The sequence below is a fragment of the Pogona vitticeps genome, chromosome 5 (genome assembly GCF_051106095.1).
Source record: "Pogona vitticeps strain Pit_001003342236 chromosome 5, PviZW2.1, whole genome shotgun sequence".
NCBI lineage: Eukaryota > Metazoa > Chordata > Lepidosauria > Squamata > Agamidae > Pogona > Pogona vitticeps.
The window spans coordinates 165,179,269-165,193,142 of NC_135787.1; the positions used below are offsets into that span (position 1 = coordinate 165,179,269).

Consider the following 13,874-nt stretch of genomic DNA (forward strand, 5'->3'; position numbering starts at 1 on the left):
ATGTTTTGCTTACAACCATCTAATTTCAGAATTCTGGATGTGCCAGCAGAGAGTGGAAAATGGAATTGCTACCATTGCCTCTTAGTGATTCCTCTTGTACAGGAGGTGGAGCAAGACAAGGACCCACCATGGACTAGATCACTGGTTCTTAACCTTGGGTTACTCAGGAGTTTTGGACTGCAACTCCCAGAAGCCTTCACCACCAACTGTGCTGGCTGGGGTTTCTGGGAGTTGCAGTTCAAAAACATCCGAGTAACAAAGGTTAAGAACCACTGGACTAGATCAATCCCGTGGTCCAGAAATGTTCCACTTGTGCTAAATCTATGTCTAGGATCAAAAGAAATTATATGTTTAGCATGTGTTCAGAAGAATTACTCCCTTATATGGTGAAAGATCTCTACTTGTCATAGCACTGTCCTCAACTGTACATATTATATTTAGTGTACCATACTTTGTTTCGTGGGTGTTTGTTGGAAGATGGACGTGGGCTTAATTGGCAAGTCTGATGGCTGAAATATGTATCTTTGGAAAAAATTGTGAAGGTGAAAACATGAATTTCAGGATATACTTACTTCTTTTTATATATAATTTGACACACACTCAGTAATTTGTCCAGCTCTCCAAAACTAAACAACTCCATCTGGAGTGGTGAGGGGAACCTTCCAAAAACTGAACATTGCCAGGTTGGATAATGTATGGGTAAAAGTTTTCAGCAAACCAATTGAAAAAGGCATATAAGCTACCCTGATTTTATTTAGACCAGTTCCAGCTTTTGAAACGAATGCTGATTCTCAGCCCATTTCTCCTATTTTGATTCCTCTTTGGTTGTCTGTTTCTGTGCCCTGTCTTGGACTATTACAGTAGCTGGTTTTGGTAAAAGCTATCCTTTGAATTACTGTGGTTCTTACCTTTTCCAAGCCAATGCCTTCCATCAGAGCTGGGCTGCATCTCTCATAATCTGTCATCAAGCTGTCTGGGTTGAGAAAAGGAAAATTTCCAAACTCAAAAGTTTGGTGGAACTAGTGCTAAGCAAGGGGCTTTGTCAGAGTTCCACCAAGTTCATACTGAAAAGGTATATGAAGGGAGGCTGTGGTCCCAGAGGAAAACAGATCATATTTTGGACTGCTCCCAATGATCACACAACACACTGAGAATTGCAGTCCACCTCAACGCAAAAAGCTAGACCTTTTTGATTGAACCATCGGGTTCCTACTTTTGAGGACTGAGCTGGGGTGAGATGGGAAGGTCATTTTTCCCTGCCAAGTGACCCTTTCCTGCCATCTGATTGCACCCTCACTCTCATCAGTGTAGTCGTGCTCTTACCTTGGGTGAAAATGGCTTCTTGCCAATGCATTCTCTCATTTATTTGCCATCAGTGGCCTTTTATTTTATAGAAGAGATTCTTAATATTTGAAGCAGATGACCATCAGATTTGTAGGGTAGGGCACCCAAGCAAAGGTGTAGGTATCTGGTCTTCTCCCCCATATTTGGAATTCCTGAATACCCCACATGAAGGGTCTGAACGATGACAGATCTAAGAACCAAACCTATTTTGGTTTTAGGAGTGGCTGGTTTCCAGAAGCTTTCGTGAAGCCATTGGAGGAAATGAGAGACCCCGAGGAGACGCCCTCCAGGTACCATCACCCTAGGTTGCACTGAGGGCAAAGACCATGCATATTTTTGCTTTGTTTTTTTCTTCTGATGCCTTCTTCAGTACAAGGCTGGCCCATTTCTGGGGCTGCTGGCTGCAGGACTTCTCCCAAGCAATTTCTAAGAAGCAGCCAGCTTGCCATTTGTCCTCAGCACTGCACGGAGAAAATGGGTGGCGTAAGCAAGGTATGCAGTGGGAAGGGGAAAGAGGTGCAAGAAGGATGCAGAGTTTGGAACATCAGTTAAACACACACACGCACACACACACGCACAAACATGCGTGAGCATGCATTGTTACTTGTTTCTGTTTTCAGAGTAATGTCAGTTGAGGCATTAGTAACATGTCACCAATGAATTACTGATTTATTTGTTTGCAAAAAAATAGAGCTTTAAAAACAACCTCACATCCCCCAAATTACTCCCTGCACTTTCTGAAATAAATGTTGCTTATTATGCCAAACAACAATGGTGTTGTTGATTGTGATGGCAATCATACCATTTTTGGGAAAATAACACTTTCGCATATCCGTTATCTCAAAAAGTAGCATCTATAAGGGAGCATTGTTAACTGCAAAGTGTTACTTCCAAGCTCTACAAGGAAGACAAGGAATGTGAATATTCTCTTGTACTGAGAAACAGACTGTTACCTGTGGAGCAGGAAGCATATCTGAACCCAGCCTTATGACGTGTTCTTAGATATTGAAGGCCAACCTCAGTCAAATGTCAGGATGCAGTGAATGACACTTAGCTGCCATAACACAGTTTCCCAATCTGATATCCTCTAGATTGGCTGGACTACAGTACCTATTGTCAGCAAGAAGCACGGTCAGTCTGCCTGTGGAAAATAGGTATTATACTGTAATGCATCTGGAGGAAACTAGCTAGGGGAAAGCTAACTTATTAGAGTGTAACTAATACTTGAAGATTGATTTAGATACACATTTTCAAGGATGAACCTATAAATGGTTCACGGTAGAAGGTTTAGAGAGAATGGTAATATATGTATTTATATATATTCATCTCTCCTTCCATCATTTCTTGTCATCCTTTCCTTTCTTTATTGTTAGAACTTTCCCTCTGCGAGGCAGTCAGAGTGCTGATGACCTCCTGGACCGACCCAGCACCCCATCTGTTGCTGACTATTGGCAACATCCCAGCAGGCCTCAGTCACCAAGTCCTTCTCCGGCTCTGCTGGGGACAGGAAGCCGTCTGAGCAATACAGCTAATGCTGCAACCACCACAGACTCCAAGGTAAGTGTCTGCAATGACGCTGTAGATATTCAGGACACTGCTGAGGATGTGCATTTCCCTGCAAGGATAAGAGCTCTAGGTTGAGTGATGGCCCGCAGAGCACACTGTGACAGTTCTTGATATAGGGCTGACCTTAGTTGAATTCCTGCATTAACTAGGTGATAATGTTGCTAGCCAACTGCTGCCTTGCACCACAGCTGTACTATCTGCAAGGGCCATTTGTGGTCATCCAGATCATATGGTTACCGCTTTTATTGGAATACCACAACTATGGAAAGGAAATACGTGATCCAAATAATTATTAGCTGTTGCTTAGGAAACATGTGTACTTTTTTTTTTACAGCATACCATCAAGACATCTATTCTTATAGACTGAAAAGCCCCCTTCTCCTTTTCCTCCAGCAGACACCAGAGCTCCATATTTCTAATTAGCTTGTTGTCCTGATGTGGAGTATAATGGATACTACAAGCGTCTTCTCTCACACCTTGGTGAGGCCGGCTACCTAGTCCTGGCTGTCATGTGGCAGAATGTTTACTGCCACAGACCTATCCTTTGCCTTAGCCACTGTGTAGATAGAGTTCTTTCTGGCAGACAATATCAGCACTTGTGTTTCTATGCCTGCAAGTCAGGCCTCTAGAGATGTGTTGCTGAGGTTGTGTGGCTGGGGGTTATACATGAAGCACAATTAAATGAAAGAGATCCGAGACAGGAAAGAAAAGGAGGTCCTAAAAATAGCTCTTTTTAACACAATCTCTTTATCATAGCAACAGTACCATTAGAAGCTCACTGCAATGATCAGAGCCACACTAGACATGATTTTTTATCTTGTTGAATGCTGTTTACAAGCATAGTTTGTGAAATCAGCAGCTGCAGAAACTCTCAGGCAGCAGCAAGATTGCAAACGTTGGGCAGGGAGGCTTTGACATTCCAGTTCTGCTATGATCCTCATGATGACACTTTCTCAAGGCTGCTGTTTGCACTGGGCTGGACAGTTCTCTTAGTGCCAGAGGAAGACTCCATTCCTTTCCCATGCACAAAATGGGATTTTCACCATTCACATCCTACTTAATGTAACTGTGAGTGGGTGAGGAAATTCCTTCCAATTCTTTGTGAAGATTCTTCTGCCTCTGATAGACTTCCTAGATTAACAAAGCCTCTTTGTACTTCTCCTTTTCCTCTTTTAGAATCAGCTTGTAGTGAATTCTTTCAGTGCGTATAAGCCACTTGGCCATGTAGAGGGCATGCTAGAAACTGGAAACATATTACTGTTCCAGGAACAGGATTCCATCCAGATATAGGATCAAAAGAAATTATATGCTTGGCATGTATTTAGAAGAGTTGCTCTCTTTGTGTCTGAGCAATCAGACTTGCAAAGGAACCCCATGTTTACTACCCGGTGAACAATCACAAAACAAAGCAAGCTAATTTACAAATCATGGGAATCATTAATAGCTTCTTTTGTGATAAGCAGACATCTTAAAAGTATTCCTGCTTCAAACAACAAACTCTCGCCATCTCTTGGGTGCAATCAAATGCACATCTGATCGCATGTAGAAAGGCTTGCTTTGCTAAGACTGATCTCCCTTAAAGTGACTCTTCTGGCTGTTGAGGAATCGCTCCTGCCCAACCCCAGAAAGCAGTCGTACTGCTGGACCAAAAAGGTGCAGCTTGGTCATGGGTCAGGGTCAGGTTAGAGTGCTATTTCCCATATGTCATGTGACCACCAGGAAATCTCTCACCCCAAAACGGGCCACAGGTGATTCAAAATGTGAGCTATATGGCTCTGTGATCAAAACCTCAGTTTGACCCTCAGTCTCAAAGAATAAAGCACAGTTTTTGGCCTTCTCCGGGCTCCTCCTTCACCATGTCATCCTTCTTCCTCAACTTTGCAAGAAATTCTCAGTCCCTTCTCTTTTACTTCCCAGGGTCCCTTCAGTTCACTTCTCTTCTCCATGACCTCCCAGCCTGATTTCTGGTGGCTCCGGGGCAGCTCCTCTTTCTGCTAACAGTAGGACACTGAGTGTTGGGTATGGATTTGGGCAGGGCCTGGCCAGCTGGTGGTGGAAACGGGCTCTCCATCTTCCCTTGCTGAGCTGAGTTCAGAAAAGCTATAGTTTTTGACTAGAATTGCCAGGGTCTCCAGACAGTACCATGCTGTTTGGGGAATTTTGGGAGTTGTAGTGCAAAATAGTAACTTTTATCCAGCTTTGCTTTGGAATGTCTTTTCCAAAGGGCTTGGTCGATTAAGGCCTGAAAGCAGAAGACAGTGTTGTGGTCTGAGGAAAACTGAGGATTCCTAGCCTCCTAGAGTGGAAAATATAGGTTTTTTTTTTCCTGTTTGCTGTGGATTGAGCATTAGGCTATGTTCACACGAACAATTACTTCAGTTTAACAAATACACTTAAAGCCCTTTACATGGTTTGACTCTTCTGATACTCCTTTGCTAGAGAAGCTGGCATGAGTTTTAAAAAGGATTAATGACTCTGCCATGGTTACTTTTCCTCTACCAAGTACTCAGGGCCAAATGAGATGGCAGTCTTCCCAACCAGGAGTGTAACTGAATATGAAGTCCTTCAATATAATGTATGATGCTTTATTTTCTTGTTCAGAAAATATGTGTGAACAGTGCAGAGTTAGTCAATGACCACTTAACTAAAAGGGAAAAAAGTGCAGCATGTTTCTATCATCACAAGTTATTGCGAAAATCCAATTTGAGAAATAGGTCGTTTATGCATTTGTTTCATTTCATCATAAGCCAACTTTTGAGCAAATGCTGGCTGTCAAAATATCTCACAGCAGTCACAATGGAAGGCAAAATGATGATATGACCAGGGAGGCTCAACTAGAATTATATCAGCTTTTTGCTAAAAATGTCATAATGATGGAGAGTTTCTGTTCAATATTTATGTGCACACAGAATCTGCTGCAGCCATCTGGTGAGGTGCTGGTTACATACAGTTGGGCACATGACTGGCGTTTCATTAGGTTGCCATAGTAGCTTGCACAGTTTGAATTCCATGCGTATAAATATTGAACAAGATAACAAGATAATAATATAGATACAGTAATATCTATTCTTGTGATAGATCTATAGGATAGTGGTAGAGGCAGGTGCAGGGAGGCAATCCTGACATCGAGGTAGAGTTCATACCTGAAGGGCTGTATCTCCCCATATGCACCTTCTCGGCACTTAAGATTGTCAGAGGAGGCCCTCCTCTTTGACCCATTGGCAGCACAGACACAGTTGATGAGGAGACAAGGGAGGGCCTTCTCTGCGGCTGCTCCCAGGTTATGGAATGCTTTCCCTCAGGAGATAAGGTTGTTCCCCTCCTGCCCCTTTCATCCTTCCACCGATGGCTGAAGTCCCACCTTTTCAGGCAGGGTTTTAACAATCATGACTAAGCCCTAAATGTTGTTTTTGAGTTAAAATAGTTTTTAATGTTTTAGGTGTTTGTAATCATTCAAAGGTATTTTAATCAGTTTTATAGTTTAATGTTTAACTTTTTCTAATGTATAACTTACCGCATTGTACTTTTTAATACTGTGAGCTGCCTTGAGTCCCCTTATTGAGAGAAAGGCGACATCATCATCATCATAAATACTGTGTGCAGTGGCCAAGGTCCCAGGATTAAATGTGAGCACATCCACATAAAGCAACATAGGTTATGATCTTAAAGAAAACCATTGTTAAGCAGAGTCAACAACAATATTATATAGAAACAGGAAAGATCCAAATCAATGAAATGTACAGCATATCAGGCAATAAGTATTAGAAACATACATAAATTGAGGTTCCATAAGGTGGGGAGAGACCAACGAAAACCAGCCCACCCTCAGGAATCGCTATTACCAAAGGGCCTAGTGCTGTTCGTTTATATTCGTGTGAACACAGCCTTGGTTGTGGTGGGTGTTATTGAAGTGTGTGGAAACATTACCAGCAATTGAAGTTACTTTTAAACTCAAATCCTCCCTTCTGTGGAAAGCCTGGATTTTGTCCTCTCATGAAAACTTTCCCTGTGCCTGATGCAGGTGCTGGGAGGCGATCCTGGCATGACTGTGGTTTGAGAGACGCTGTTTCCCATTACGGGTGCCAGCTTTAGAAGTAGGAAATGCTGGATGATAAAACAAGATGGGAAGGGGAAGGGGAGCCTAGCTAGCATGTGACCCTGTCAAAGGTATTTTCTGCACATAGAGGATATAATGAAGGACAACCTCCAGGAGTTTGAGGGTTACTTCTAGGTGCTATTCAATGACTCCCAAATTTTGCTGGTGGCCACCAGTTTTGCTTCCACCAATACAGTTGGTTCTAAAATGAGGTGGTAACTTTGGCATTCTTTTGTGGCCCAAGAATGCTATCCTGGACCATCATGCCTGCTACTGTGCAGAGCAAAGTTACTGCGTCTCTTAGAGAAGGGAGGGGGAAGAAGGAGGGTTTATTTTGTTTTTCCCCCCTGACAACTGATTTTTGATAGCAACAGCACTACTGGTTTCAGCAGTACAGCTTCAGCAATTGTACCGGAGGGTAAAAGTAAACACAAAATCAGTCAAATTTACAAGCTCTTGCAACATGTGTATTGCTTACACCTGCTATGAGGGGGCAACACATTCCATGTATCTCAGCAAACAGGATGTACCAGATGCTTCTTCCTTTTCTCCTGTCGGGGTCTCTTTTCCAGTCCGCAAATCTATAGAAGCCTAGCCACAGTAACCTTGAAAAGCAGCCTGAAAGAGTATTTATTGTGTAGTCAAGTGTTTGACTCCATCTTCCTTCACCACACTGAGGAAGGGCCTACAGAATAGACAAGGAAAAGAGGAAAAAGTTTAGAAGAACATTATATTCGCGAAGGCTTTCACGGCCGGGATCTAATGGTTGTTCTGGATTTTTCGGGCTCTTTGGCCGTGTTCTGAAGGTTGTTCTTCCTGACATTTCGCCAGACTCTGTGGCCGGCATCTTCAGAGGACAGCAACCTGTCAGGAAGAACAACCTTCAGAACACGGCCAAAGAGCCCGAAAAACCCAGAACAAGCATTAGAAGAACATTATTAGGTGCCAGTGGTTCTGGCAAGGGTTGGGGGGAATGCTTCACCTCCATCTTCCCAAAGTAGTTTTGTGACATGCCGCCTGCACCAAATAACACACAGAGGCTAGACTTAATGGGTTTGTATAGTATAAACCCAGAATTGTGTAACTCAGTGGTTCTTAACCTTGGGTTACTCAAGTGCTTTTGGACTGCAACTCCCAGAATCCTTCAGCACCAGCTGTGCTGGCTGGGGTTTCTGGAAGTTGCAGTTCAAAAACACCTGAGTAACCCAAGGTTAAGAACCACTGGTGTAACTGATACGCACAATCATTCCGGCAGGCTGTTACACACTCCGACATACCTAGGTCACACACTCAGTTGCACATCTGGGTGACACACAAGCAGAAAATTGTGAAAAACCACTTGTATAATTTCCCTTCAATCTGCAGGATTTGGCAACAGGATTTTGGCCAGAGAAATTTAGTAAGAAATGCCAGTGCTGAAGAAGAGGGATAAATTATGAAGGAAGCTGCAGCAAAGTGACTTAAGGTTGCTTTAGTTTAGTGCACAATCTTTTACATGCTAAAATCTGTGTTCGGTGGGGCTTGCTCTTAGGAATTAATACAGAGGAATTCTTTCAGCACTAACGTGAAAGCCCCCATTCTCATTTATTGCTTGGGCAGCTTTTTGAATTAAAACACATACATTAAAACACAACCTGTTCCAAGGGAGTTAAAAACAAGGTCTTCTCCATGCTTAAGAAAAGAAACTGGACTTTCTGCATTCTATTCATGTTTTTCTAAAGCTATCTGGGTACTTATGTTTTGTTTAAGTCAAAATACTGTACAAGGAGGTGTGTTATGGTGGTGTCTGTTCACTTTATAGCCAGAAATTATAGTTGGGTGAGAGATCTCAATGTGTCAATCCCATAATATACACATTGGACTCAACTGGCTTCTGTAATGATGAGGGCAGGAACATAAGATGGTTCAGATTCCTTGGACTGGCTATGTTATTGGTTTTGCCTCTGGCCTGCTGAGAAAGCAATGCTGAAGATAACATCTATAGGTGTGTGTTTGGTGTGTCCCTTCTTTTCTCAGTCATCTCTCCTGAAAATACATAGGACATCTTCTTTCAACTATCCCAATATTCTTGCTTTATTGCAGAAGCCAGCAAACTGGGAGCATCCTCCAGAACTCTTTCCCAAGTAAGTTTTGGCTGTGGTATGAGAATGGGATCATCTTTATTATCTACATGTGTTAAGGCCCATTTTCCTAGAAGGTTTCTACTGTTTATTCATATGTCTGTGAAATAATGCCCCCACCTGAATGTGGCAGGATGCACAATCCAATTGTCTTTGCTGAGCCAAGCTGATTTTATGCAGCCCATTAACTAATTCAAAGGACCTCTTCAGAAGACCCTTGGGCTTCTTTTTCTCGCCCCCCCCCAATAGTCCACTAAGAGAAGGTAAAAAGAGGGTGGCTTAGAGAGAGGGAACATTTTTCATCTGCTTTTAGCTGCCCATTAAGTGCTGGTTTCACCGCTGCCATTGTTGACATGTTGCTCCTGTCAGATTACCTCAGAAAGTTTGCAGCCCTCAGCATTAAAATTGTTGGCCTGCCTTGTATTACAAGCAGAGCCTGGAACATCAGTCACATTAGTGTTTGTTATTACTTCAGAAAATATATGCCATATGACCATTATAAATTTATTTTATTTACTTTATTATTTTATTATTTATTATTAATGAATTTATTATTTATTTATTTTATTAGTTTACTCTTGTCTAGAGTTTGTAATTTTACTGTTAAGCACTGGGAACTTTTTTTGTTGTTACTGTATTTGAGAAAATGATCAGTTGTTGTTACCCATGATGGTGTAAATGATTGTTTGTTGCATAACTAGTTATTTTTCCTTTACTTTTGTTCTTTTCTGTAAATCTAATCCCTAAGGACTGTAAAAACACTTCTAAAAACATATGGAAATGTCATTTAAAAGTAATGCTGTAAAACAGCTAGAAAATAACTTGCTGAAGCTAATTGATGAGGTGTCAGGATGTGTCACAGTTGTGTGCCTGCTCATATGTTTGATTGCATAACCAAGATGCATCAAAACACCTCACCAATTAGCAGCAACAAATTATGCAAGCCTTACATGAACACGAACACAAAACTCATTATTACAGTGGAAAAAGTTCATTCATTGTATTATCTTTAAAATATAAGTACAGTATATCACAGAAGTGAGTACACCCCCTCATATTTCATAAATATTTTAGTATATCTTTTCATGTGACAACACTGAAGAAATCACACTTGGCTGCAATGTAAAGCAGTGAGTATACAGCTTGTATGTGTAAATGTGCTGTCCCCTGAAAATAACGCAACACACAGCCATTAATGTCTAAACCACTGGCATCAAAAGTGAGTATACCCCTAAGTGACAATGTCTAAATTGGGCCCAAGCAGCCATTTTCCCTCCTTGGTGCCATGAGACCTATTAGTGTCACAAGGTTCAGGTGTGAAGAGGGAGCAGGTGTTATCACTCTCACTCTCTCAGACTGGTCATTGGAAGATCCACATGGCACTTCATGGTAATGAACTATCTGATAATCTGAAAAAAATGAATTGTTGCTCTACATAAAGATGGCCTAGGCTAGAAGATTGCCAAAACCCTGGATCTGAGCTACAGCACAGTGGCCAAGACCATACAGCAGTTTAACAGGGCAGGTTCCACTCAGAACAGGCCTGGCCATGGTTGACTAAAGACATTGAGTCCCCATGCTCAGCATCATAGCCAGAAGTTGGTTTGGGGAAATAGACATATAAGTGCTGCCAGCATTGCTGCAGAGGTTGAAGGGGTCGGGGGGGGGTCAGCCTGTCAGTGCTCAGACCATACGCCGCACACTGCATCAAATTGGTCTTCAGGGCTGTCGTCCCAGGGAACCTCTTCTAAAGATGATGCACAAGGAAGCCCACATACCGTTTACTGCAGACAACCAGACTAAGGACATGGATTTCTGGAAGCATATTTATGAAATGTGAGGGGGTGTACTCACTTCTGCGATATACTGTATAACTTACAATGTGCGACTTCCAAGTTCTATTCTTGTGCCATCCATAATGAACAGTTTCTTGTGTGCAAGCAGTTTTTATGTTGTCACGCAGCTCACTTAATAGTGTTTCCATAGATTTAATCTCATTCTTTTATTTTGTTTCTCCTAGAGGAACCAACCCTTTTGCTACTGTCAAACTGCGGCCCACAGTGACCAACGACCGATCAGCACCCATCATCAAATGAAAGCTATTAATAGATTTGAGTGGGTGACTGCCTGGCAGATAAAACTGTACAGAATGATCCTTTTAGTTCTTGAGCACATCATGTTGGCATTATTTTGAAAATGGTTACTCTTCTTGGGCAGCTCTTGAGCCTGCTGTGGTGTAGATAATTTAATCTAGATCCCTAGGATATTTTCTTAAGTTCTTTTTTGACAGGGACACCTCCAGATGTTGTTGAGATACTATTTCCATCCTCCCAGCACATAACATTTACCAAGCTAGCAAGATTGATGTGAACTGTTGACCAACCTCTTTACATATGATCATTGATGGCAGTGCATAATTGTGCATTTGTTTGGAATGCACAGTCTGTGATGCATTTTGGCTACATAGAGCTCTTGTTATTCATAAGATCATACTTTTGAGTAGCCAAAGGGTAATATTTTGTCTCTGGGAAGATGCAATACATCTCCTAACTCACAGGAGTGTCATGGCACCTATTGGATATATCCTAGGATTTTTCAGGGACAAAAACATGTTACATGATGATCTGTGATCATAGTTTCGGACACACAAATTTTAACTCATGTGTGGCCAGAAGGGGAAAAAGACTGAAGATGATGATCAATGACACATTCAACCAAAAAGGTTTCTCTAAGTTTTGTTTTCCTGATCTCAGCTGCCCCCTTTGAACTTGATGTTAAACCTTCTGTGGAAAAACATACATTTTAGTTTACAGAAACATTTTTCTTTTGGTTCAAACCAACGGTAACCTTGGAAGAGGGAGGGTTTAGAGTGAGAATATGGCAGTAGGGAGGGTTTAAGATGGGTCAGGGAATTTGTGGCCCTCTTACTTATGTTGAAATGCGATTCCAACCAGTCCAAATCAGCATAGCCAGTGGGGAACAATGATGGGAGTTGTAGTCAAGGACCACCTAGAGGACCATACATCACCAACCCATAGATTAAGCATTTCTTCCAAATGTGGCACTGCTCCAGCCACATTTAGAACTTTTGGAAGTTAATTTTAAAACATCAGGAGATCCCCTCACAGATCTCCTGCATGATGTGCCATTTGGCGTTAAATGGAGAGCTGGCTTCTGCAAATAGCACTAATGAATCCATTGTTTGTTTGTTTGTTTATTTTAAATAAAATTTAAAATTGCATCCCTCCTGGTAACTGAGTTCATATTTCATTTGTGCCTTGTGACAATGGGGATAGAAAACAAAGATGTCAGATCTCTGCATGAGGATGTATCTCAGAATGGATAACTTCCAAGGGCCAAGGGTAGTGGTTCTCAGTCTTAGGTCCCCAGATATTTTTGGACTAAAACTCCTGGAAGCCTTCACCACTAGCTGTGCTGGCTAGAACGTCTGGGAGTTGTAGTCTAAGAACTTCTAGGCACCCAACAAGCAGTCTAGAGAGAAGTAGATTTTCTGGTACTGATGCCACAATAATGTAGCTCACATTGTGGTGCTATGAACCTTGATTTGGGATGATGATTCCATTTACTGCTTTCCCTCTTGCAGCAAAATGGCTTGAGCTAGCTCTGAAGCTCATTAGAGCAGCAACACACCCTTTAGCCACTGTGATGGTGAGGCTACATTTCACATTGCAGCAGCTCTTCCTGCAGATATCCTTGGCCACACAGCAGTGTCTCCAGAGTCTGAACAGTTAATTTTTAAAGGTAGCTTATCCCCCATCACCCATTTCTTACAGTAGTAGAATCATACTTCATTGCTGTTAATCATCATGATATTTAAAAAGTAAGGGGAAAACAAAATAAAAAAATTAACAAATAAAAGTTCAAAATTCTTCTGAAACCTAGAATAGCCTTAAAACGCCACAAGAAAATTGCCTGTAATAGCAGAAAGCAAAGCTGTCCCCACTTATTATATTATGTTGAAAAGTAACATCATTATGGCCTTACTGTCAATAGGATAGTGAGAGAATGATTTTGGGGTAGCTATGTTATAACTCACTATATCCACGTTCTGACTCTTTCCATGTTAAATGTATTTCTGGGAACTTTAAGGCCATATTGCACAGAATATTCTGAATGTGTCACCTATATCATGCAATCTATCTAAACCCATCCAATTCTCAAAAACATAAAAAATATTTGAATGTTCCACACACCCACACCACCACTGCCACAGATTTGAAATAGCTCCCTTGTTTATGCTTGTCCTTGACAAAATATGGGCCTTGAATTCAGCCCAGGAATGGGGGCCGCAAAAATTCAAGATATTTTAGTACAGTTGAACATGAACACATTTCCACAGTGGACATGACTTTACTTCTTTGCAGAACAGGTGTGCAGTCCAGGAGAGAATCTGATTCCCCAATGGCATTGGACTTGAAAAACTCACCATATACTGTAGTTAGCAAGAAGAACCAGATCTTAGGAAACCATTTCAACCGCATCAAACTGTAGTGATAATTCTGAACTGAGGTCTGTTTTATTACCTACAAAAAAAAGTAGTATATCTCTTTCAAAAGAGAGAAGAAGGATGATGTACCTTCTTACTGCAACTATAGAGGTGACTTTGGATACTCTGTCTATTGACCGCCAGGTGGCAGAACAAACTAGTAACGTTTTCACATTTCATCACTGTTCTTGCAGACAGATTATGGGTGCTATTTTCAGTTCTTCAGAACTTCTCAAGTCCA

At 41.6% G+C, this 13,874-nt stretch overlaps 1 protein-coding gene across 1 annotated transcript in view; it reads left to right on the top strand.

The window, feature by feature from the left end:
• The window catches only part of BAIAP2L2 (BAR/IMD domain containing adaptor protein 2 like 2), a 31,684-nt gene extending 19,317 nt beyond the window's left edge, over positions 1–12,367 (top strand). The window contains exons 11-14 of the mRNA XM_073000104.2: positions 1,563–1,634; positions 2,718–2,901; positions 9,089–9,129; positions 11,147–12,367. Coding sequence (XP_072856205.2) covers positions 1,563–1,634; positions 2,718–2,901; positions 9,089–9,129; positions 11,147–11,222 — 373 coding nt within the window. The 3' untranslated portion in view covers positions 11,223–12,367. The remainder of the gene's footprint in view (positions 1–1,562; positions 1,635–2,717; positions 2,902–9,088; positions 9,130–11,146) is intronic.
• Positions 12,368–13,874: the final 1,507 nt, after the last annotated feature.